Source organism: Eutrema salsugineum, unplaced genomic scaffold (genome assembly GCF_000478725.1).
Source record: "Eutrema salsugineum unplaced genomic scaffold, Eutsalg1_0 scaffold_15, whole genome shotgun sequence".
Taxonomy (NCBI): Eukaryota; Viridiplantae; Streptophyta; class Magnoliopsida; order Brassicales; family Brassicaceae; genus Eutrema; species Eutrema salsugineum.
In genome coordinates, this window is record NW_006256867.1 from 2,783,330 (window position 1) to 2,807,397 (window position 24,068).

Sequence of the window (24,068 nt, forward strand, 5' to 3'; positions counted from 1 at the left end):
TCATGATATTGTAAAAGTCTATAAAACTGTACATCACATATTTTATTATTTATAATTTTAATAATCTTATTCATCTGTTGTTTTTTCGAAGTCTTTTATCTAAATTACGATTTAGTGCTAATTTAATAACTTTCTAACCATTTTTAGATTTTTTTCACACACATATATATATATATATATCAGTGATTTCATCTTTTTTACGTATATTTTTAATATCTTTAATATTTTAAAGATTTATTTGTTGTTATATTATTTTTTCTTTTCTGGTTTGTCTTTTTTCTATATTTTTATAATTTGTTATCTTTTCAATTGTTTATTGAATTTTATTTTTGGTATTGTGGTTATTTTCTTTTTATTTTGTATTCTTTAGGTACTTGAAACTTGCTTAGCCTATTATTTCTATTTTTGTCTCATATTTCTTTTTTGCATTCAGATTAAATTAGCTTTATTAGTTCGAAAATGAAGATTAAATGACACAAAAAATTAAATGATAAGATGAACTTAAAATTTGAAATCATTTTTATTCATATATTTATGATGTTTTAAATTAAATTAAAATTTGATATAAGTTATACTTATAATGTTTTAAATTAAATTTAAATTTGATTTAAGCTATGCTCATGATTTAATGTTTGTAACATGTTAAAGTTAAATTAAATAGTTTATAGGAATTAATAGTTGGGACAGATTTTAATTTGTGTTTACTTATATTTTTAGTTTTTAGTTCAACTTTTGATTTGTCTTATGATTTCTTTTATATATATATATATATATTTTGATGATCCTATCTAGTAATCTTTTCTATTCATTTTATTTTACTTTTATCATTAAAATCTCGATCTCTCTACCATTTTCACTTTTGTAATTTACTATTTTCATGTTTTATTTTCACATATTTTTCATTGATTTTATCTATGTTACACATGTCTCTATAAAATTTATATTTATTTGTTAATTTATTTTGTTTTGTTTTTTTTTATCATTTTCTCTTTAGTTTTGATAATTTGTTATTTTTTTATTATTTAATGAATGTTCTTTTGTGTTTGGTGATTTTCTAGATCTTATTTTTTTGTAAAAAAATTCTTCAGTTTTTATAATTTTTTTAACCTATTATTTTTATTTTAGTTTTATTACTTATTTTGTTTTCAATTGTTTTGTGAATATATTATTTGTGTTAGTTCAAATATAATGAGTATATCACATGGTAAAAAAAGAAGATGAAATTAAAAAAATATATTATTTTTTATTGTCTACATATATGATATTTAAATTAAATTTGAATTTATTTTATATTATTTTTATATTATTTTTTACCATGATAACAATCAGATGAAATTGTTAATTATATATATATATATATATATATATATATAATAGTTTGAAAATACATTAACAAAGAGAATAAATATTAAGTTTTTATTGGTTCTCAAATGCTAAATGTCAATCCTTGGAGAGAGCCTCTTCCATCTTTTATATAATAGTTGTTTGTATGTTGTGATTATAGATAGTAAGACAAAACCAGATTGCCTTTTCCTGTCCATTCTTTTGGTTTATATTGGATTTGTTGGTAAAAAGCTGGAGCTGTTTCTTCGTGTCTTCAATATTTGTCATATGTATGTTTCGAAGGTGATATACTAAATGTGTGAAATCATATATGTTGTTGCAGTTGCTTACTTCATTAATAAGACGGTGGTGAAGGTTGAGATTCAATATGAACATGTCATCCACTTTGACACCAACTGTAATGTGGATATAGTTGCAGCAATGTTAAGGAAGAAATACAGAGAGATGATTACTTGGGATTAGTTTTACGATCTGTTTTAGTTGATTTGGTGGGTTAACCCAGTGTTCCAAAAACTCATGTAAGCCAACTTTTTTTGGTTAAATTTGTTATAAGAGCCCCTTAAGCAAATCTGACATGACCAGATGATAAACAATGGTGAGTGCCTAATGAAGAAAGCAAAAGAAGTTAAGAAAGAGATTGAAGTGGTGGAATCAAGTTTACTAGAGATAGAAAAAACTTTTCAGATTAAGCAAAGTTTAACACTTTCACAAACATACATTTAGCAAAGAAAAATGTAAACTATCCAACAAATTCTACAAAGACGAAACAAGATCAACAGTTAATTGTACGTAACATACAGATTGAGATACCTGAAAAACATATAATTCAATCCAATACTAAGAGCAAACTAGATAAGAATCCATCGTCTTCAACCTCAAGATTTTAGTCAAAACTTTCTTAAAATATGGAGCCTTTGATGGAACAATCTTCAATTTCAGAGGCTTCTTCTCTGAAACATCCGCCAATTTCTTCGAAGCTCCTCTGATTCTCAACTTCAGCTTCAATAGAAATGAGTTTCTTCTCTCTTCAACAACGGCGATAACTTTCTCCATCTTCTCATCTTCTTCTCGACGCAAGAACCGATGAGACAACAACTCAGACGCACTTCCTCTCTCCTCAGGTTTCCTCGAGAAACACTTTTCAATAAACTCCCTCGCATCGCAAGGCACACACTCTGGAATCTCCGGAGCTTCATCATAAAGAAGACGAGACGCGAGATCATCGATATCGAGACCAAGCCATGGAATCTCACCAGTGTACATCTCCAACACTAAGCATCCTAACGACCAAAGATCTAGGGTTTTCTCCACGACGCCATCAATGAGAGACTCGGGCGGCATGTAAATCGGCGTTCCCACAAACGGTAAATCGAATCGCCAATAATGAGGAATCTCTCCGACTTCCAACGAGTTTCCAAAATCAGAAATCTTAAGTTCGTATGATGAAGAATCTCTCGACGGGATAACGAGGAGGTTGTCGGGTTTGAGATCGCAATGAACATAACCGTGTCCGTGAATACAGACCAAACCTTCGAGAATCATACGCGTGAAGTCTCTTATCATCGGTTCAGGCAATTTCCTGTCGGAGTAATTGTCCATGAAAGAACGTAAACTACCTTCGGAAGCGTACTCGAGAAGCAATTTGTAAACTTTGTTTCCGTAAGAGCTGAAACCTTCTTCCAAGTAGTCTCCAAAGCATTCGACGATTCTTGGATATCCTCTGAGTTGGCAAAGAATCTGAAGCTCTTTTTGAAGATTTTCGAAGTCCTCGGCGTAAGAGTTTTTCACGGCGGCATGAAACGACGAGCCGTCGCGTTTAGTATACTTGACGAGATTAACAAAACCGTAAGCACCTTCTCCCAAGAACTTCACGATTTCTTCGTTTGATTGCATCTTTCTTTGCAAAGACAGAGCTTTTTCAAATTTCGAAACTGAGTTACAAAGAAGGAATTGAGTCACTAAGAAAAATTTGCAGTGACAGAGAAAGTGGAAAACAAAAGAAAATACGCTTAGAGAGAAAAAAGGATATTGTAAGGCTTATATAGAGTTAGTTAGGGTTTAGGTCGGTGATATCAATTATCATAATATTAATACAGTTTCGACATTTAAGGGGATTTCGACCGTTGGTTATATTCCTATACTCATCAAAAAGGAAATTATGAGCAACTCACAAAAAGGAAATTAAGAAGAACTCAAAAAAAAAAAAAATTGCACCCCGACAGAGAGAAAACAAAAAAAGAAAACGTTTAAGATCGGCAACATTTGTTTAATTTTTTTGATTTTTTTTCCTGTTTCCTCAATTATTTATTGAATTTTTTTTCATAAAAAATTGTTTCTCATTGCAAAAGAAAATTAATTGTATTTTTATTTTCTGTGGACGCTACTATTATATGGTTTTCATCTATTTTTGACAACGTTTTGCTCAAAACGAGATTATACATGAAATTTTTTTGTATCAATACTCCAAAATGGATGTGTGGACGCAAGTATCGTCACATTCTAAATGTCGCTAGAGCTCTTCAATTTCAGGCATACTTGCTGATTGAATTTTGGGGTTATTAAACTCTAGCTTCCAGCTATTTAATAAATAGGACACCTACAATTATCCACCACGAGAAAACACATTTTAAACTCATCTATAAATTGTCTGCCTCCTATGGTTCATCTCCAAGTTTAGATTGTCACTTTATCCGGGATGATGAGATTATACGAGGCATGTACAATCGCAATTATACATGTCTCTAATGACACAGTTAGCTGATATAATGACCAAAACCTCGGGACAACAAAAGTTTGGTACATTTCTTCTCAAGTTGGGTGTATGTAAACCTGCACATTCCAATTTTGAGAAAGGGGGAGGGTGGCAAAGGTATTGGGCCCTATGCTTTTGTAGTTCGTTGTTGTAATTATGAGGTTGATTAGCAAGTGTTTAAGAATTTTTCTACAGTCATAATTTTCTCCATAATACTAAATCTACTTCAATCATGTTTTAAACAGACTAGAATTTTTTCTTAATTTTTATAATTTTTTGATAATTTTAATAATCTTATTCATCCATTTTTTTTTGAAGTCTTTTATCTAAATTATGATTTAGTGCTAATTTATCAACTTTCTAACCACTTTTAGGGTTTTTTAACACACATATACTGTATCTATATATACGGATATATATCACTGATTTCATAATATTTTTGATATCTTTAATATTTTATAGATTTATTTGTTGTTATAATATTTATCTTTCTGTTTTGTATTTTTCTATATTTTTATAATTTGTTATCTTTTCAATTGTTTATTGAATTTTATTTTTGGTATTGTGGTTTTCTTCTTCTTATTTTCTAGGGATAATTGGCAAAATACATTTTTTAAGTTTTTTGAATTAGTAAAATACACTGCTTTTTAATATTTTGGAAAACTACACTTTTGATAAATGTAAAAAAGAACTTTTTTTGACCAAAGTTAATTAATTACATATTTTAATGAAAGAAAATAAAAATTTGAAATTATTAAAATTATGGTTAGTTTTTGTTTGAGATAAAGATAACTAATTAGTTAGTATTTTATAGTTTACAATTGGATAATCTTTCAGAATTTTTAAATTTATCTCTACAAAATTAATGTATATATAAAGATGACATTAAACGGTTTCATCAAACAATTCAGTTTTCTTATGAAATAACAGAGCTAAAAGAAAACAGAGCAACATAGCTTCCTTCGATTTTTGGTAGTCTCTCTGATTCACAACAACTTTAACGGATAATAAACAATAATGGTTTCATACAAAACCACATTGGTTTCAGAATATTGGTAATGGTATAAATGTATACGTAATCTACGGTGTAATTCCTGCGAACATTGACGTTAAATGATATGATACACCAAATCTATCATACTGCTTATATAAAGTAGTGCTCTTGTTTCATCAGAAAAATAGTGATTGGATAGATCTAAGTGCACTACGTTACCTTTATTTTGGTAGGTACTGTAAGAACCATATTGTACGTTCATTTCTAACTATACATTCATTTCTATGAAGCAAATTTGACCTTCTCTTTTATTATTTTCTTTATTTTAAGATGAATGTGTAGTAAGAGAAACAAAATCATCACAAACAAAAGCATCCAAGTCCAGAATATCATCTAAAACTTTTCTACGATAATAGATGGTAAGACAGAACATGTTTTCAATTAAACACAATAATTAGAAAATATTCTTTTCTTGTCAAACATCTCTAATTAAAAAGGACATTCTATTTAAATATGATTTGAATTGGTTATTAGAATAATTTGAAAAAGAATTATATATTATTTTGCATAGAATATCTGTAAATATATTCTAATTAAAACATTATGATTTAAATATAAAAATTAGTATAATTCTTATATAGGGTAATTTAGTCATTTCACTTTTTAATAAGTGTAGATATCAATTTTTTTTAAAAAAGGTGTAGTTTCCAAAATATAAACTCACTTCAAGGTATTTTCTCAAATTTTTTTCTATTTTCTATTCTTTAGGTACTTGAAACTTGCTTAACCTATTTTTTCCATTTTTGTCTCATAATTTGTTTTTTATTTTGCATTGGGATTAAATTAGCATTATTAGTTCAAAAATGAAGATTAAATGATACAAAAATTAAATGATAAGACGATCTTAAAATCTGGAATTATTTTTTATTCATATGTTTATGATGTTTTAAATTAAAATTTGATTTAAGTTATACAGATAGTGTTTTAAATTAAATTTAAATTTGATTTAAGCTATGCTCATGATTTAATATTTGTAACATGTTAAAGTTAAATTAAATATTTTATAGGAATTAATAGTTGGGACAGACTTTAATTGGTGTTTACTTATATTTTTAATTTTTAGTTCAACTTTTGATTTTTCTTATGATTTTTTTATATATTTTTTTTTTGATGATCCTAGATAGTAATCTTTTCTATTCATTTTTTTTCATTTAAATCTCGATCTAGCTATCATTTTTACTTTTTGAAATTTACCATGCCTGATGCCTCTATAAAATTTATATTTATTTGTTACTTTATTTATTTTTTTGTTTTTTTTTCATTTTTTCTCTTTAGTTTTAATAATTTGTTATCTTTTCAATTATTTAATGAATGTTCTTTTGTGTCTCGTGATTTTTAGATCTTATTTTTTTTAAAACAAATTCCTTCAGTTTTTTAAATTTTTTAAACCTATTATTTTTATTTTTAGTTTTATCACTTATTTTGTTTTTAATTTTTTTGAATATATTATTTTTGTTAGTTCAAATATGATGAGTATATCACATGGTAAAAAAAAGATGAAATTAATTTTTTTATTATATTTATGTATACATATTTGATGTTTAAAATTAATTTGAATTTAGTTTATATTATTTTAAAATTTTATTTTCTTACCATGATAAAAATCAGATTCAATGGTATATATATATATATATATATATAATAGTTTGCAAATAAATTAATGAAGAGAATTAATGTTAATTTTTTATTGGCTCAAATGCTGAGTTGTCAATCTCTGGAGTGCCCCCTCTATCTTTTATATATACTAGATTTGTACATGCGCATACGCGCGGGTTTTGTTTCACATAATATTTTTAAAAATATGTTTGTGTTGATATATATATATATATATATATAGTTAATTATAAGAATATGGTAATTTGTTTAATTGTTTAGTATTAGGTTTTTTAAAATAAATTCTTTGTAAAACAAATAACTTTTTTTTAAAGATTGAAAGTATGGTAATTAGGAAAATTATTCTACTATTCTAGAAATCATAAACATGATATGAGTAAAAAAGACGTAGATAAAAGTCATATTTTTCTGTTTGAATTGCTTGAAAACATATAATTACTTCTGATTTTTAATGTTCTCAAATTTATGATATGTACAATTGCCTTGATTCTGCAAGAACCACCCCATAATAATGTTTCACAATAAAATGCAGCTATAATAATATTATATTTGACCCATAAAAACCGCCAAATCTTTGAATGAAGATAACGCTACATCTTTACATTTTTTCATACAACAAGCTTCGAAAAAAGTGTTTATGATGAGGATAAGCCGGAAAAAAAATATCAAGTTAGTATAAAAAAATATTAAAAAGTTTTAGACGAATACCTAAAAGTTAGAAATGTAAAAAGTTATAAATGTTGTTTATTTATTTTTGTTAGGAATGTGAAAAGCCTTAATATTAATGTAACGTAATAGTTATGAACATAAATACATATGAAATAAACATTAAATAGAATAGTTAAGTTAGAAGTAGTGGTATTAATTAGTTTTTAATTTTTTTTTTAATTATGATTATTAATTAGATGAATAGACAGGTGTCCTCCATTCAGATACTGATGTGGCAGCAGGATGGAGAGAATTCACCTAAAATCATATATATGATTAGATTAGATACTTATACCGAAACTGAATACTTATATTTTCACTGGTTTAAACGCAGCAGGTGCTGATGCGGAAGTTTGTAGAAGAAGCGAGCGATTATGGTTAACAACGAAGCGAGTGTTTTGTATGACTGACATATAGTAGTTGGAAACATAATATTCGAAGAATACTCTGTTTCATCTCAATCTTACATTTGTCACCTTGGCATTGTTCAATAGAATCATCAATGCGATCACGAATATAACAAGGAAAATGCTGATACATAACGTATACTTCGATTTAAAGATAAATGGAGTCCTCTGTTTCATCTCCCTCTTCTTCTCTTTTGAGCAAAATGGCAGCAATGGTCAGCCTTGACTTCCAAAATTGTTTCATTTGAATCCTCCACTGCCTCGTCTCAACTCTCAACCCTCTTTCTCTGTCTTCTTCTTCAAGAAACCATATACTGACTTTGTTGCCCTCCTTCTTTTCCGATCATCGGTCAGTAATCCACATTCTCCTCTCTGCTTCAGTCCACAAGTCATCCAAGTAAGGACCTTTCCTTCGTATCCGCATGGACATCATCTTCAGTGTCCACATCATTCTCGTCTTGTCTTGCCTCAGTAGCCTACGAGATCTTCAAGGCCTACGAAATTAATGTCTCCTCTCGCTAACAGAACCCTCGGGAAGATGAGCATGGGAAAGAGATTTTCAGAGGAGAATGATGAGGCAGAGAATGTCTCTGTTGAGTTAATTGCCATGTTCAACATATTTTCTTGGCAAAAATGTTGTATAAGCCACTTGAGAAGCTCTCTAGATCTCACTGTTCAAAAAAGAAGATCATGGATGTTTCACAGAGATTTTAATAGCTCCTGTTAAGTATACTTGTGAAATCAATTTGGTGGTAGAAGAAACAAGGTTGATTCAAGAGGTTGATCTACCAAAACTCGCTTACTTGCAAGAGGTCATCCAGGAAGCTCCAAGATTCTCATCTCTCTTAACCATTTAGTACACAAAAGGGAAAATGGCATGCCGGTTAGCCGGATAATCCTCAAACTTCCTTAGATACCACCGGTGCGTTTCTCCAGCCGCCAATGTCAGATTCCAAACCACGAAACCAAAGAGTAACCAAATCGTTACACATGTTCCTCCGCTCGCAACCAACAAGCCCGCGTACAAAACGATTTCCGCCAAGTAATGTGGACTTGAGACCATCTCAAACCAATCTCCATGCGGGATCATGTACTCCCTCTCTTGGCTAGGACTTTCCCGGAGCGATCCGAGAATTGCGTGACAACGACATTGATGTGACCATCCCCAGAGAAAAACGACCCCACCAATCATCTGGCACGATCCAAGCTTCATCAGAGGGATGATAGACAATAACAAATCAAACTCATCAATGGCTGAGGTATGGCTTTCTCCTGCAATGAACTCTGCTACTTGGTTTCCGGCGAATCTTGCTATCTCTGGAGCGATACTAGAGCAGAGTGATAAAGGCGCTGCTGTATAGAAAAACAATCCAGCGAGATAACCAAGAATGTGTAGCCGAGCAAAAGGGCTATACTTGAATACATAGATTGACTCTACAAGGCGTCTTAAAACTTGGATCTCCATCAAAACAAGTAGAAACACTGCTCGCCACACTTTGAACCGATAAGAACTCAAATGTGATTCATGAAAGGAGAAAACTTTGGAACCTCTGGTTAAGTGGCTTGCGATTTCGGAAGACTGGAGCTTCTCAGGTGACAAAGGAGCGATTTTGATAGCATACATCCAAGTGGTAGCGAGCAGAAGAGTCGTCCAGGCCACTCCGATGACATAGAAGTGAGCAAAGAATCTCTGAGGAACTGTCCACTTCTGTGATGACGATGGCTGAAGAATCTTGCCTCTCCTTGCGAAACCCATAACGAGTTCATGAAAAGATCTAAGCTTGGAAATGGGTATCGAAGCGATCACCATGGGAAGTATGGCTGCGATCCAAGCGGCTCTCACCAACCACACAATCCCTAATTCCATGTCAATGGCTTTTCAAAATCGTCAAGCCCTAGAATCCCCACAATGATTCGATGGCTCCGGAAAGCTCGAGACCAATGTCAGGGCTAAATCGGAAGCCCTAGAAACCTCATCGTCCTTCTCTTAGGGGTCTCCGACTTCTCGCAGTTTTAGAAACGCCGGCGCTCTCTAACTTCGTCTTTCTTAGGTTTTGTCGGTTCAATAAAACGTTGGTTTAGAGTTAAATTCGGAAAGTGTTATCGGGATTTCATATCCCTCACTATCGTCACTCGATTTTACATTTCAATAAGTCCCGGTTTTAGTTGGTTTGATACCACCATAGGTTTGGTTCGCAATTTACATTTCGGTTTAAAGCCACGTGTTAGGCTCATTCCTTCCATCACGCTATTTGTACTGAGTTTTGGCATTTTGCTAAGGATAACGAGAAAAGTATCTTCTTCTTTATTCACTCTCTCTCTCTCTTACGCCATTAAAGCAAATCAAATACGAATCAAGGTCTTCGAGGTGGTCCCTCTCAACCCCAGTACCAATCTTCTAGTCCTTGCTTTTCACCTATCTTAAGGATCACGTGGATCCTCTAGATCGGATTTATCTTCTCACACAAGGTTACTGTTTCATTGGTATCAGAGCTCGCCATCATCCTGCGGAGCTGAGAAATGGGTATGGAGACTCGTCAACAAGAAAAACAAGCCAAGCAAGCGCTCGCCGATCAAGCCGAGGAGCTTCGCCAGCAACAGCAGAAGAAACTCGAGGAGCAGCAGATCCGCACCGACGTGCTTGAAGAGCGATTCGGTAAGCTCGAAACGATGATCAGCTCTTACTTCTCTCGAGAAAGTTCAGGTGTTGTCCACCAACAGAGTCAGGGGTCTGGCACTTCACCTCCTGATGGAGTCCTCTCCCAGAGGATGGTCCAGTTACCAGATCCACCGGATCTGAGTGGGGTGGAGCAGCGTCCACACGGGAAGGGGATCGCACCTCCAGTTGGAGCCCCTAACCCAGGGGTGTTCCAGTCACCAGCTCCGCGTGAGTTGAGTGGGGTCGATCACTGCTTCACCGGTGGAAATCAAGCGCCTCCAGTTGGAGTCCCTACGTTCGGGATGTTCCAGTCACCAGCTCTGCGTGAGTTGAGTGGAGCCGATCGCTGCATCGCCGGTGGAAGTCAAGCACCTCCAGGTGGAGTCCCTACATTCGGGATGTTCCAGTCACCAGCTCAACCTGAGCTGAGTGGGGCCGACCTTTCCTCCGCCTTACCCAACGGATTAGCTTCGAGGCTGACCAAGATGGGTTTCCCGGGATTTGATGGTTCAGATCTGAAAGGATGGGTGTTCAGATGTGAGCAATTTTTCGATCTAGATAACACTCCGCTGCATCTCAAGGTTCGCCTAGCCGCTTTACACCTCTCCGGTATCGCGCTTGAATGGCATCGTAACTATCTCGCTGAGAGGTACGGGGAGATTCCTTCTTGGACCGAGTACGTGATAGCAATATCCTCCCGATTTGCAGAGCTGTATGATGATCCGATGTCAGATCTGGTATGTTTGAAACAAGGCAGTGACTCTCTGTCAGTATACCATGAGAAGTTTGAGAGGCTCCGATCAAGACTGACGATACCGGCACATCATGCCCTCAGTATCTTCCTCTCCAACATGAACCCGCACTTAGCCTATCACACCAGGCAATTTGGCGTTAAAACAGTGGCGGAAGCAGCTAGGATAGCTAGGCTTCACGAGTCATCTTTGCTCCACACACCAGTGAAGCAAAATAAAGCTCCCTTCAATCCATACCAGAGGTCCGGTAATCACTTCCAGCCTAAGCAGCAAGGTTCTTCTCCACTACTCCCCACTCCAGAAAGCAGTAAACAGCTCCCCCTCAAATCAAACTTTCCTGCAAAACACACCACGGAGAAAGGCCCTAGGAAGCTCAGTTATGAAGAAATGCAGGATCGCGATCCAAGGGATTGTGCATGATCTGTGAAGAACCCTACACACCAGGCCATCACCTCAAACACAAACGTGCTCAGGTGTACTTCTTAGAAGCAGGGGACGATTTATCCTCGGATGAGGATGAGTTCATGGAGTTTCCGGTCACAGAATCCACCCCCATTGAACCTCCAGCTGAGGCGTGTAATGACAACAATCTATCTATCTCGATTCACGCCCTCAATAGTTCATCATCTTTCAATTGCATGCGAGTAATAGGCCAGTACGGGAAGAGGAAGCTGTATATCCTGATAGATCCGGGGAGTACTCATAACTTCATTGATCTACAATCAGCTAAAGACTTAGGTTGCAAGCTGGATAGCATTAGACCAATGCCTGTCTCCGGAGCTTTCGGTGACCAAATTCGAACCTCCTACATATGCAGACGCTTCTCTTGGAGGGTCCAAGGCTATGACTACACCTCTGAAGTTCGAACTATACCCCTTGAAAGCTGCGATCTCGTGCTTGGGGTGCAGTGGCTGTGTACTTTAGGCCCAATTCTGTGGGATTTCCTTAACTTGAGGATGGAGTTCAACCTGAACGGCGTGAAGAATGTTCTAAGAGGGGTCACGAAATCGGGTTATAAGTTGGTCAAAGGCAGCAACCTTAACAAGCTTCTGCTCCAAGGCCCTCAGATCGCTTTGATTCGGATTCGGGACATGGAAGAGGACCCCGATACAACTCCCCTAGAGCCAGAGGCATTGTTATCCCACATCTCCACTACCGGTGAAGATCGATCCTCGGATCCTGCAATGCAAAGTCTAATCAATACCTTCTCGGATCTTTTCACCGAACCCTTGGAGCTACCACCATTTCGAGAAGGCTTCGATCACAAAATCCCACTGGAGAACGGAGCGAACCCTATCAGCCAGAGACCATACCGGTACTCGTCCCTGCAGAAGGACGTTATCGACAAAATGGTGAAGGAAATGCTATCCCAGGGAATAATTCAATACAGCTCCAGCCCCTATGCATCCCCTATCGTGTTGGTGAAGAAGAAGGATGGTACATGGAGGTTATGCGTCGATTACCGCGGGTTAAACAAGCAAACAATCAAGGATAAATACCCCATACCGCTATTGGAAGACCTCCTTGACGAGCTGGGTGGAGCGCGTTTCTTTTCCAAGCTGGACTTACGCTCTGGGTTTCATCAGCTTCGGATGTCGCCTGACGACATATACAAGACCGCCTTCAAGACCCACTCAGGACACTATGAATATTTGGTGATGCCTTTCGGACTTACAAATGCCCCCTGCACCTTTCAAGGCCTTATGAACCATGTGTTCCGCGAGATTTCGAGGAAGTTCCTCTTGGTATTCTTTGATGATATCCTGGTATACAGCTCATCGTGGGAACTTCATCTCCAACATCTCACGTCTGTCTTCGAGGTCTTACGGCAACAACAGCTGTTTTTGAAACCCTCGAAATGCACTTTTGGAGCTTCAGTAATTGAGTACCTCGGGCATTTTATCTCCGCTGAGGGCGTTAGCACGGATCCAAAGAAGATTGAATCTATCAAGCAGTGGCCTGTGCCCAAATCGCAGAAACACCTCCGCAGTTTCCTGGGTCTTGCTAACTACTACCGTCGATTTATTCGGGGTTATAGTGTCATTGCCAAACCTCTTTCTGTTCTACTCAAAAGAGATGGGTTCTCTTGGAACGATGAGGCTCAAACGGCTTTCGAACAACTGAAGGACTCCCTAACGACATCCCCCACGTTGGCCTTACCCGACTTCGACAAGACATTCATTGTTGAGACCGATGCCTCCAACAACGGCATAGGCGCAGTCCTAATGCAAGACCACCATCCCATTTGCTTCATCAGTCGAGCTCTTGGTCCCCGACACCAGTCTTTATCCGTGTACGAGAAAGAACTACTCGCGGTGGTTCACGCTGTCCACACCTGGAACGCCTACCTGGAGCATCGACCTTTTGTTATTAAAACGGATCAGAAGAGTATCAAGTACCTGCTTGATCAAAAGGTTTCCACACCGTTTCAACACATGTGGTTATCGAAGCTTATGGGATACAATTTCAAAATACACTACAAGCAGGGGAAGGAAAATGTAGCCGCAGATGCCCTTTCTCGAGTTTCAGGGGCACAACTCCTCAACATTACTTTATCCTCTGTTGATGTGGAGCTCTACGAATCCATCTCTGATCTCTGGAAATCCGACCCTGCCCTCCAAAAGATCATCGCGGAACTACAGGTTAATAAAGCTTCTCACCCCTCCTTCACCTATACTAACGGGGAACTGCGCCGAAAAGGGAAGCTCGTGATCGGAAATAGCTCCGTACTGAAGTTTCAGCTTCTTAAGTGGCTTCACGATTCGGCTGTGAGAGGTCATTCCGGTAGAGATGCTACACTTCGCCGCTTGAAATCCCTCTTCTACTGGCCGCGGATGTCTACAGAAACAGAGGTCTATGTTCGTCAGTGTCATGTCTGCCAACGCAGCAAAAACAATCTGGCGGCTAAGCCCGGCTTACTCCAACCTTTACCAATCCCCGATGGAGTGTGGGAATCCGTGAGCTTGGATTTTATAGAAGGTCTTCCCCCTTCTTCGAAGAAGCATTGTATCCTGGTAGTCGTCGATCGGCTCAGTAAGAATGCACACTTCATCGCTCTATCTCACCCTTACACTGCATTTGATGTGGCCCGAGCCTACCTAAACAACATTTTCAAACTCCACGGAATGCCCAAGGACATAGTGAGTGACCGCGACCCCACCTTTCTCAGTGCTGTGTGGTCTGAGTTGTTCAGAGTTCATGGAGTGGAGCTCAAATTCTCTACCGCCTACCATCCACAAACAGACAGCCAGACAGAGGTCACCAACCGAACCCTCGAAACATACCTTAGATGCATGACGGCCGATGCTCCTCACACTTGGAGTGAGTGGTTACCCCTTGCTGAATGGTGGTATAATACCACATTTCATTCGGCGATTCAGAACACACCGTTCGAGGTTGTCTACGGGCATCCACCTCCCACTCACCTACCTTACCTCCCCGGGGAAAGCTCCTCCGACGCAGTCGATAAGACTCTACGCTCCCGGGAGGAAATTATATCGATGTTGAAGTTTCACCTCCGCCGGGCTCAGAACCGCATGAAGCAGTACGCTGACTCTCGTCGCTCACCTCGGGAGTTCAAAGTGGGCGATTTCGTTTACCTAAAGCTCCAGCCTTACCGCCAGCACTCCCTCAAAAATCGATCCGCCCCACATAAACTCTCCCCACGCTTCTATGGTCCCTACAGAGTTTCAGATCGTGTTGGACCAGTGGCTTACAAGCTCGAGCTCCCTCCTGATGCCGCCATTCACAATGTCTTTCACGTGAGTCAGCTCAAACTTTGCCCCAATCCTCCGGATGCACCGACCTCTCTACCACAATATCTTACAGACATGGGCTCCGTTAAAGAACCTGAAGCTATCTTGGAGACCAGGATGGTCAAACGTCAGCACAAACCGGTCACCAAGGTTTTGGTAAAGTGGAAAGGCTATCCTACGGACAAGGCTACTTGGGAGTTCTACCGCGACTTTAATTCTCAGTACCCAAATTTCCATCCTTGAGGACAAGGATCCTTTCGAAGGGGGAAGTATTGTTATCGGGATTTCATATCCCTCACTATCGTCACTCGATTTTACATTTCAATAAGTCCCGGTTTTGGTTGGTTTGATACCACCATAGGTTTGGTTCGCAATTTACATTTCGGTTTGAAGCCACGTGTTAGGCTCATTCCTTCCATCACGCTATTTGTACTGAGTTTTGGCATTTTGCTAAGGATAACGAGAAAAGTATCTTCTTCTTTATTCACTCTCTCTCTCTCTTACGCCATTAAAGCAAATCAAATACGAATCAAGGTCTTCGAGGTGGTCCCTCTCAACCCCAGTACCAATCTTCTAGTCCTTGCTTTTCACCTATCTTAAGGATCACGTGGATCCTCTAGATCGGATTTATCTTCTCACACAAGATTACTGTTTCAGAAAGAATTATAAACTGGATTGGTCCGGGTTTTAACTTAAAATTCAATTCTTTAGTTTTTGGTTCAGTTCCGGTAAGTATTTAAAAGTTAACACCCGGACCAATTCCGGTTTATAATTCTATCCGAAACTAACTCTAAACCAACTTTTCATCGAAAGCAATTAAAACCCTAAACCCTTTATTCCTCCGTCTTCTCCGGCGGCTCAATATCTTCTCCTCTGGTTTGAGAACTCCGAATCGCCGGTAATTTCTTCTCCGAAAGCTTGTTTCTTCGCTCGCCGTAATTTTATAACAAGTAAGTTTATGACTTTACCTGTAAAACGTAGGCCCATCGTCTCGTAAATACTTTAACTAGTCAGTGTAAAATCCTAAAATTTTATAATTGAAATCCGAATAAGTTTTCGTAATATGGTACTTAGATCAAATTCGGGTTTGAGTCTATAGTCGTGTTTAAGGTTGGATTGTCTGAATTTGTGTTTTCTTGCTATTTGAAATAACTTCAAATTCGTGTCATAGAGTTGATAATTTATTGGCTGTGTATTGAAAAACAGAGCCACAAAGAAAGAAAGCACCACGAGTGGATAAGTTATAGCTGCAATGTCGGAATCAGGAAAGAAACTGCTTTTCATACCCGAGGAATGGTCGGATGCAGCAGCTTCTGTTTCCTGTAGTTCCATTACGTCGTCGCAACCGGCTACTGCTTTGGTCTGTGGCCCTAAAAACAGTGGCAAGAGCACATTTTCTCGCAATCTTGTTGAGGTTCTTCTCCAAAGGTTATTGCTTTTCCTCAGCCTCTCTGTATTGTCCTTAGTGCTTAAAAAAATCAAGAATCAGTATGCAAAAGAAATCGGGATTCGGGAAAAAAATTGTTCTCTATTTGTCACTTTTCAGTTTACTTTCTTACCATTTGCTAATTGAACTGGAATTTTACACCTCGTTGTGTGCTAGTTTGATGGTTGCTTTGTTTGATTGAGTTTTCTGAAGATAAACCATTTGTGGCTTTACTACAGATACAAAAAGGTTGCTTATTTGGACACGGATGTTGGCCAGCCTGAATTCACAGCACCTGGTTTCCTTTCTCTCACTGTTGTCGATAAATCGATTCTAGGTACCTCATACTGATGCTTTTGAAGATTCTTTCTGTTTTTATAATGCTGTTTCCGTCACTTATATTATTGGTTTACATATTACTTTCTAGACTCGGATTGGACGGTTCCATGTGTAAAGACACCGGAGAGGTAGTTTTGGTTCAAGCAACTTTTATAAGGAATCAGTAGGACTGACTCTTTGATTTGGAATCAAAGCCATTTTTATCCTCTTTTCTTTTTTATTTGAATGATGCAGATGTTTCTTCTATGGCGATGTTTCTTCAAAGAGGGATCCAAAGGCATATTTAAAATATGTATATACCTTATTCGATTACTACCAGCTAAACTTCTGCAAGTCTAGCGAGAACAAAACTGAGTTACCTCTTGTCATTAACACGCCAGGATGGGTTAAAGGTAGAGCTCAGTCTCTTTACCTCTCCTCTTGTGTGTGTTTGATAGAAGAAAACATTTCTTTCTGTCTTTCACTAATATTACGATTACTATCTTTAGGTATTGGCTATGATTTATTGGTGGAAGTACTGAGATATGTATCTCCCTCTCACGTTGTGAAAATCAACATCTCTGCTCACAGCAAGAACCTACCAGCTGGCTCGTTCTGGTTAGACTGTAACGATGATGAGACGGCTCATTTGATAGAGATTCAATCTGCTTACCAAGACAGTTTCAATCGATCGTACGTTCATTTTGAAAGTTAGTTTATCGAAATGCTATAATGTTTTCATGTAGTAATGTATTCTCTTTTGTATAGTGTATTAATTCAAAAGGATTCTCGCCATTTGAGGGATCTGCGAATAATCGCCTACTTCAGGCAATGCATTAAAGGGAAAGAAGTAAACACGATCAAAGAGCTAAGCCATGAACTCGCTTCCCATATTCCTTATGAAGTTCCAATATCGAGTGTAACTATCAATCATCTCCATTGTCAGGTAAAAAAAGAAAACAATATTCTGTTCATATTTTTCTAAGCTGTATGTTTGATGCCAATAATGGTTAATTGTTTTTTTTTTTTTCTCGCTAGATCCCAAGTTCTGAAGTGTTTTATAGTTTGAATGGTTCTATTGTTGGCTTGGCCGTTAGCACCGATGTGTTTGAAGATTTGCCTTCATGTGTAGGTCTTGGTAAGTTGCTCTTATCCATTGCAAGTTTAGTGTGAAAAGCTTATTGAATCTGGATTCTTATGGTAGTTGTATTTATTCAAATTTGGTTTTTTTGATGTGAATAGGAATCGTGAGGGGTATAGACACTGAAAGAGGAATCTTGTATGTGATCACTCCGGTTGCAGAAAATGTAGTTGAGAAAGTTGATCTTTTATTGCAAGGCTGTATTCAGTTACCTACTTGTGTTTTGGAGGTGAAGGATTACAGGTCTCCATATTTATCTCCTTATGTCTTAGCTTCCACCTAAATTTCTTATTTTTAGACATTTTTGCTCCTTTTTTTTCTTCTGATTACTATATGTATCACAATTTATCTACCAAGTTTGAGTTTGTTATAATGAATTGTACGATCAAGATGTTGATCAAAGGTTTATGTTTTTTCGATTAATAGTTTTCTAATGGATGTTTTGGAAATCAATTTATCACGTTGTTTAACCTCAGTGGATTCATTATATCTTGCATGCTTTCTGCACTTACACTACACCTTCTACTTACCTAGAAAATACATGTAAATAAACTATCCGAGTAGCATTGAACCGTTCTGTTCTAAAAATCGTCCAGCAATATTTAGAAAGAAAAGTAAACAGAAATGAATTGAGTTGGCATAATTATTTGACCTAATTATACCTGAAAAAGCAAAAGCAAGAGGTGTGGAGGTGGTTAAGTAGTTCTTGGCTAACTTTAAGTACAACTAAAAAAAAAGAACGCGACAAGTTAACCAACTCAATTAACCAAAATCTGTTCTTCCATCTAATCGCAGGAAACAAAACCATGATACTGATTTTGCGTTTAATATATTCGAAACCAAATACATTAACATCTTTCAAATGTAGGGGAGGTAGCCGTCGTATACATAAACATATTCAACAAGATGAGTAATACATTAGAATATAACACGAATTGTGTATTATTAACAAAAATAAAAATGTGTGGTTTTAGTTATGGTTTACATTCCTGGTAAGAGGAGTAACAAACATATAAAAGGTATCCTAATAACAAGAGTGCCTTTGAAGTACAAAATTGACGTTTAATAGGAAATAATAGAGGATAACTCCTTTTGTTGACTATTATTTTCTTAACTTAATTTAGTTGTTAGAGAAATATATTTTGGTTTATATCATGTTTTGGACCGAAACACGAAGAAGAAGCCGTTGTTGGTGTGCCGTCCACGACCCGCATGACCCTCCTTGACGTTGAACTCTTGTATGTATTAAAAAGTAGTTAATCAATATTAAATATGTATGCTATTACTATATGGTTTGGTTCGACTTATCTTAAGGTTATATTATTTCGTTATTGAATTTTTAGATACATGATTATTATATTTTACTGATGCTATCGGTATTGTAAAATTTTAAATAGTAGAACGATGGACAGCTCGTTCCCTATGAATAACCAAGAGGACCGATAAATTTAACTAATTAGGTGAACAAAACTTAAGAGATAAATTAAGTCGTTGCTTTGCAAAGAGACATACCTATCTCAAATCGTGCAACTTTATTGCTAATCCTAAACCAGGAAAGAAATCAACTTATATGATTAAAATATGTTTCGAATGTAACCCAACTTATATGATTAAAATATGTTTCGAATTTAACCGATACCTTGTCTTTATTCGATTGGAAATTTATTTCGTCTGTGTATGCTGCCAATTCTCAAGTCTTGTGCTATGCAATAAATAACTTTGGTCCTCTCTTATCTCAAAGGACATAAATTGCATACGTTATCGTCTCATTTACTCGTTCTCACGATAACATTTTTAATTTGATTCTAACAAAACAAACATTTGACAGAAAACAAATTAATCCTTAACAAAAGTTATTGTTATATTGCAAGAAATTGTTATTTGCGTAAACCAAACCTCAATCAATCCTCTGGTACTTTCTTCTTCTCTTTTTGTGCAACTAATCCTCTGGTATTTTCTAATGAAACAAATTTACGAGGATGTACAAAAAATAATTAAATAAATTTGATTTCTTACTCAATTTTCCTATTATAAATTCAGAATCATAATACTGACTTTTTTATAACTCGATAAGGACAAGAAATAGATATTTAAAACTTGTCATACAATGAGTCACCAATGATTTGTTTATAAATTGTATCACAATCATCTGATTTGAATTGTTCCACTAACACGAAATATTATTTTAAAATCGATAATAATACTCGAGAAAGTCTCCTCTTATCATTATATCAAGAAGTTGTATTTTTGTAAGTCAATAAATAAAAAGATAAGGACATCGTACTTTATGTTACCTGAAAAATATAAACTACTAATGTTTCTCGATGTCACAAATTCAACTTGATGTGTATATAAAAATAACGAAAATAAATAAATAAATATTGATAAATAAATAAATGTAGATAAATAAATAAATATAGATAAATAAATGTCAGATAAATAAATACCAAACGAGGTGTGAATCTATCTTCTCCCGATTTAGCAATATACAAAACAAAATATCAACCGTTAGATTAGAAACCAGTTTATTAAGAACACTAACATCTACGGTTTATAGATGAACAACGCAACTTAAAAAAATAACGCGGGACCCACACATGGACCTGTTTCTTTCTTCTAATGTATAAATGTAGAACAACTGTTGTGTGTAAACGGAATGAAGAAAAAAAAGGAGAGAGAGAGAGAAGACAGAGTCAATTCAATTTCACATCTCTGAAAAAATTTCAAATTTTTCTTCAGATCAAATTTCACGTAATTAAATTCGATTTCCCATTACTTAAAAGCGTCTTCTTTCCCGTGCCCAGAGCTCAATTTCCTCTAATTTGATCGAGTTTCGAGCTATGTCTCAATCTCAGGGATAGAGAGAGAGAGAGGTTAGAGGTCATCTTCTGAAATTTGATTTCTTTGAATTTGATTACTCATTAATCAGAAACAGCTTCTTTCTCGTGCCCAATTTCTTCGCAATTTGATTGTAATCCGAGTTTTTCCGTCTCTCTCTCTCTCTCTGTAATCTGTCATGGCTTCTTGTCTTGTTATGAACATAACATGATAGCTAATGATTACTGATTCTGATAAATTTTCCAGCTTTCTCGGAAACAAAAAACAAAAAAAGCTCTCTGCTTTATTCTATTCAAATCCCGAATTCATCGTTTTTAATTTCCAGAACAAGATTCTGGAGAATCTCTTCTCTTCCATTGATGGGTAACTCAAAAGACAGGATCAAATTCAACGTTGGAGGTCGAATCTTCGAAACAACATCAACGACGCTCGCAAACGCAGGTCGCGACTCCTTCTTCGGCGCGTTATTCGACGACGAATGGAACCTCTCGCCGTCGCCGGAAAATCTTTTCATCGACAGAAACCCAGATTGCTTCGCCGTTCTTCTCGATCTCCTCCGCACCGGAGACCTCAACGTCCCTACAAACATCCCAGAGCGTCTCCTCCACAGAGAAGCTTCCTTCTACGGCTTACTCAACCACGTGAGAACCGCTAAATGGGGCCCATTCGACGGAAACCGTCTCCGGTTATCAGATTCCGTCAAAGGAATCGCTCCCGGAGACGGAACCGCCATCAGGGCAGGACCTGACGGTGGTTGCTGCGTGGCGCACGGGAGCGTAGTCCACGTGTTTGATTGGATGCTTGATGAGCATTATCCGATCAACCTCGATTACCAGAGAGTGAACGATGTTGGATGGATTGATTCAGACAACATCGTACTCTCTGCTTGTGAGAAATTGGGAAGAGGAGACGGTGGCATGGGACTGTTCAGCTCATCTTCAGGTGATCTCCGGTATAAGTTTCAGGTCTCTCATGAGAACCAGGTCAAGAGTTACACAGCCGGAGCTTTGAGTTTCTCACCGGATTATAAGATCTTCTCTAGCTGTAAAGGAAGGAGTAATGAGTATGGGATCGGAGTTTGGGATCAGATAACCGGAAAACAAACCGATTTCTTCTACGAGAGTCCAGGTTGGTCACTAGGTGATGCTGATAAGCTACAATGGTTGAATGGTAAGAACTGTCTTCTTGTAGCTACATTGTTTCCAAGAAAAGACAACTGTTACATTAGTTTGCTTGATTTTCGAGACAAGAACATGGTTTGGTCTTGGTCGGATATTGGTTCTCCTATGGCGATAGATGAGAAGAGGGTGAGAGATGCTATAGCTATGGAAGATAGTAACTCCATCTGCGTTGTGAATGAGTTTGAGGATTTGGGGTTTATTGATCTGAGGATGTATGGAGGTAGCGTGAGGTGGAGTTCTAGGAGCAGGTTGATGAAAAGCAAGATGCCTGACGAGCCTTGTTACCCTAAGCTGGCTTTGCACGAAGGTCAGCTTTTCTCTTCGATGAATGATTCCATCTCTGTGTTTTGTGGACCGGATTGGGTTTTGACTTCTAGGCTGAGAAGAAGCTATGGTGGCTCCATTTGTGATTTCTCCATTGGTGGGGATCGGCTTTTTGCTTTGCATAGTGAAGAGAATGTGTTTGATGTGTGGGAGACTCCTCCTCCTCCGATCATCTGATTCATTGACTCAATACTCTCTGGTCTGTTTTTATTTTCCTTTTGTGTGTTTGTTTGTGTTCTTAGAGTCCTTTAGAAAACTACAGAGAAATAGCAATAGGCAAAGAAAACTATAGCAATAGAAAAATGCTTTAGACTGATCTTAGTTTTGTTCTAAAAAGAAAGTGTTCCTTATTGTGACCTGTGATATAAGAAATGATATCGATCTTGTGGCTCTTAAACTGATCAAGGATTCAAAGTTCTTAGTTGCAGACTTGCGGTTTGTTGTGTTTTGATTTCTTCTTTGTTTAGCAGTCTAAAACTGTGAAGAGCATCTCCAAAATGACAAAATCTCAATCTAACTTTCTTTAAGGTTTTATGAGGATTCGTTCCCTTTAGTCAGGAGTTTCAGGACATGTGAGTGGTTGCAACTGTTACTACTGTCTTTTGGGGGCAGTTAAAGTTTTTATCTTCTTTTCACTTTTCCGTAAAGATGTCCCCAAGAATATAGGCATATAACTTTTATCCTCTTTAGTTTTTGAAGGGAATTTTTCTTTTTCTCTGTTTCATCCTTTTGACCAAACACTTTCTTAAAAATTTTTGTGGCATGCCAATCTGAGCTAGCACAGTGGATAAGCTTTGATCTTCAACGAATCTAATTCACGTCTTTCCATCACTTTTGCAATATCAATCTGATCACATGGACTGTTTGCATTCTTAAATGGTAATATTCTCATTAAAGAAAATGGGTCATGTGAAAGAATGAGATTGCTATCTTGTGATCATTTACTCGTAAACCAGTGGGAAAGAAGAGGAAATTGAGTTAGCAAACAGAAGTTATAAATAGGCAACACTAGCTACTTTAAACCAGAATGTCAAAATTTTCACACAACTTACAATGTCTTTTTGACAGAAAAAAAAATTGATTCACGCTATTCAATGATATCATGTACAGATTCAATTGGTCTCTGGCTTCACCTTATAGAAGAACTTGAATAAACCTCATATGAGCTCTTTTCTTTCATTCTCGTTACAATCTCAATAAGCTCTATAGAACTTGATTTTGGAATCTACTTATTTAGACCTTGATAACATGTAGGAGAATCCAAAACAGATGGATTCAGGCTCTAATAAAGGCTTATTGAGACAGAAACAAGATTGAGGGAAGATAGCTCATATGTGTTTTATTCAAGTGCAAAGGTATAAACTAAATTGATACTTCATAAAATTAAGAAATATAGTTTGCTTGTAGCATGAATACAATTCTCAAGGATAAGTTTTTCAATTACGTAACATGAATATAGAAACACTTGTTGGAGAATCCCATTTTTTTATTGTACAGTCATCCTTGATAAACAGCACATCCTAAACAAATGGGCCTTATTTCACATTACATTACTTGTTGGGCTTATCTAATTCAGGTCCTAGTGTAATGTAGTGTAAAAGGCAAGAGATAAGCCACAAACAAGAGGGAACTAGTGAAGACTCTGATTTTGTCCTTGAATTCTCCTTTCCTGAAAAAAGAGAAAATCAATCACGTGGACTACTAGTAGCAGCACAGATTCTCTCTACTTAAGGATCTATATTTAATCACATGAACACATTTCTTGAATGTTATGAGTCACAGGCAGAGTTAGAGA

At 36.6% G+C, this 24,068-nt stretch overlaps 4 protein-coding genes across 5 annotated transcripts; 2 read left to right on the plus strand and 2 right to left on the minus strand.

The window, feature by feature from the left end:
- Positions 1-2,181: 2,181 nt before the first annotated feature.
- On the minus strand, positions 2,182-3,237 carry LOC18021919 (mitogen-activated protein kinase kinase kinase 17). The gene has a single exon (XM_006404863.1). It carries the CDS (start codon positions 3,235-3,237, stop codon positions 2,182-2,184), a length of 1,056 nt encoding a protein of 351 aa, XP_006404926.1.
- Positions 3,238-7,894: 4,657 nt separating this feature from the next.
- LOC18021920 (polyprenol reductase 2) lies at positions 7,895-9,932 on the minus strand. Its single transcript, XM_006404864.2, has 2 exons — positions 8,683-9,932; positions 7,895-8,550 (listed from the first exon to the last, which is right to left on the minus strand). Exon 1 carries the CDS (start codon positions 9,744-9,746, stop codon positions 8,733-8,735), a length of 1,014 nt encoding a protein of 337 aa, XP_006404927.1. The 5' UTR covers positions 9,747-9,932; the 3' UTR covers positions 7,895-8,550; positions 8,683-8,732.
- A 5,950-nt stretch (positions 9,933-15,882) lies between these two features.
- On the plus strand, positions 15,883-18,363 carry LOC18021921 (polynucleotide 5'-hydroxyl-kinase NOL9). Of its 2 annotated transcripts, none has more exons than XM_006404865.2 (9): positions 15,883-15,995; positions 16,252-16,473; positions 16,711-16,808; positions 16,899-16,938; positions 17,045-17,202; positions 17,299-17,482; positions 17,558-17,735; positions 17,828-17,927; positions 18,032-18,363. In XM_006404865.2, the coding sequence occupies exons 2-9, from the start codon at positions 16,298-16,300 to the stop codon at positions 18,211-18,213; spliced, it is 1,116 nt and encodes a 371-aa protein (XP_006404928.1). In that variant the 5' UTR covers positions 15,883-15,995; positions 16,252-16,297; the 3' UTR covers positions 18,214-18,363. The 2 variants fall into 2 exon arrangements, with proteins under 2 accessions (XP_006404928.1, XP_024014181.1); XM_024158413.1 differs by having other exon boundaries at positions 15,883-15,943.
- A 2,231-nt stretch (positions 18,364-20,594) lies between these two features.
- LOC18021922 (BTB/POZ domain-containing protein At2g24240) lies at positions 20,595-22,698 on the plus strand. Its single transcript, XM_006404866.2, has one exon. The coding sequence runs from the start codon at positions 21,128-21,130 to the stop codon at positions 22,448-22,450; it is 1,323 nt and encodes a 440-aa protein (XP_006404929.1). The 5' UTR covers positions 20,595-21,127; the 3' UTR covers positions 22,451-22,698.
- The last annotated feature ends 1,370 nt before the right edge of the window (positions 22,699-24,068 follow it).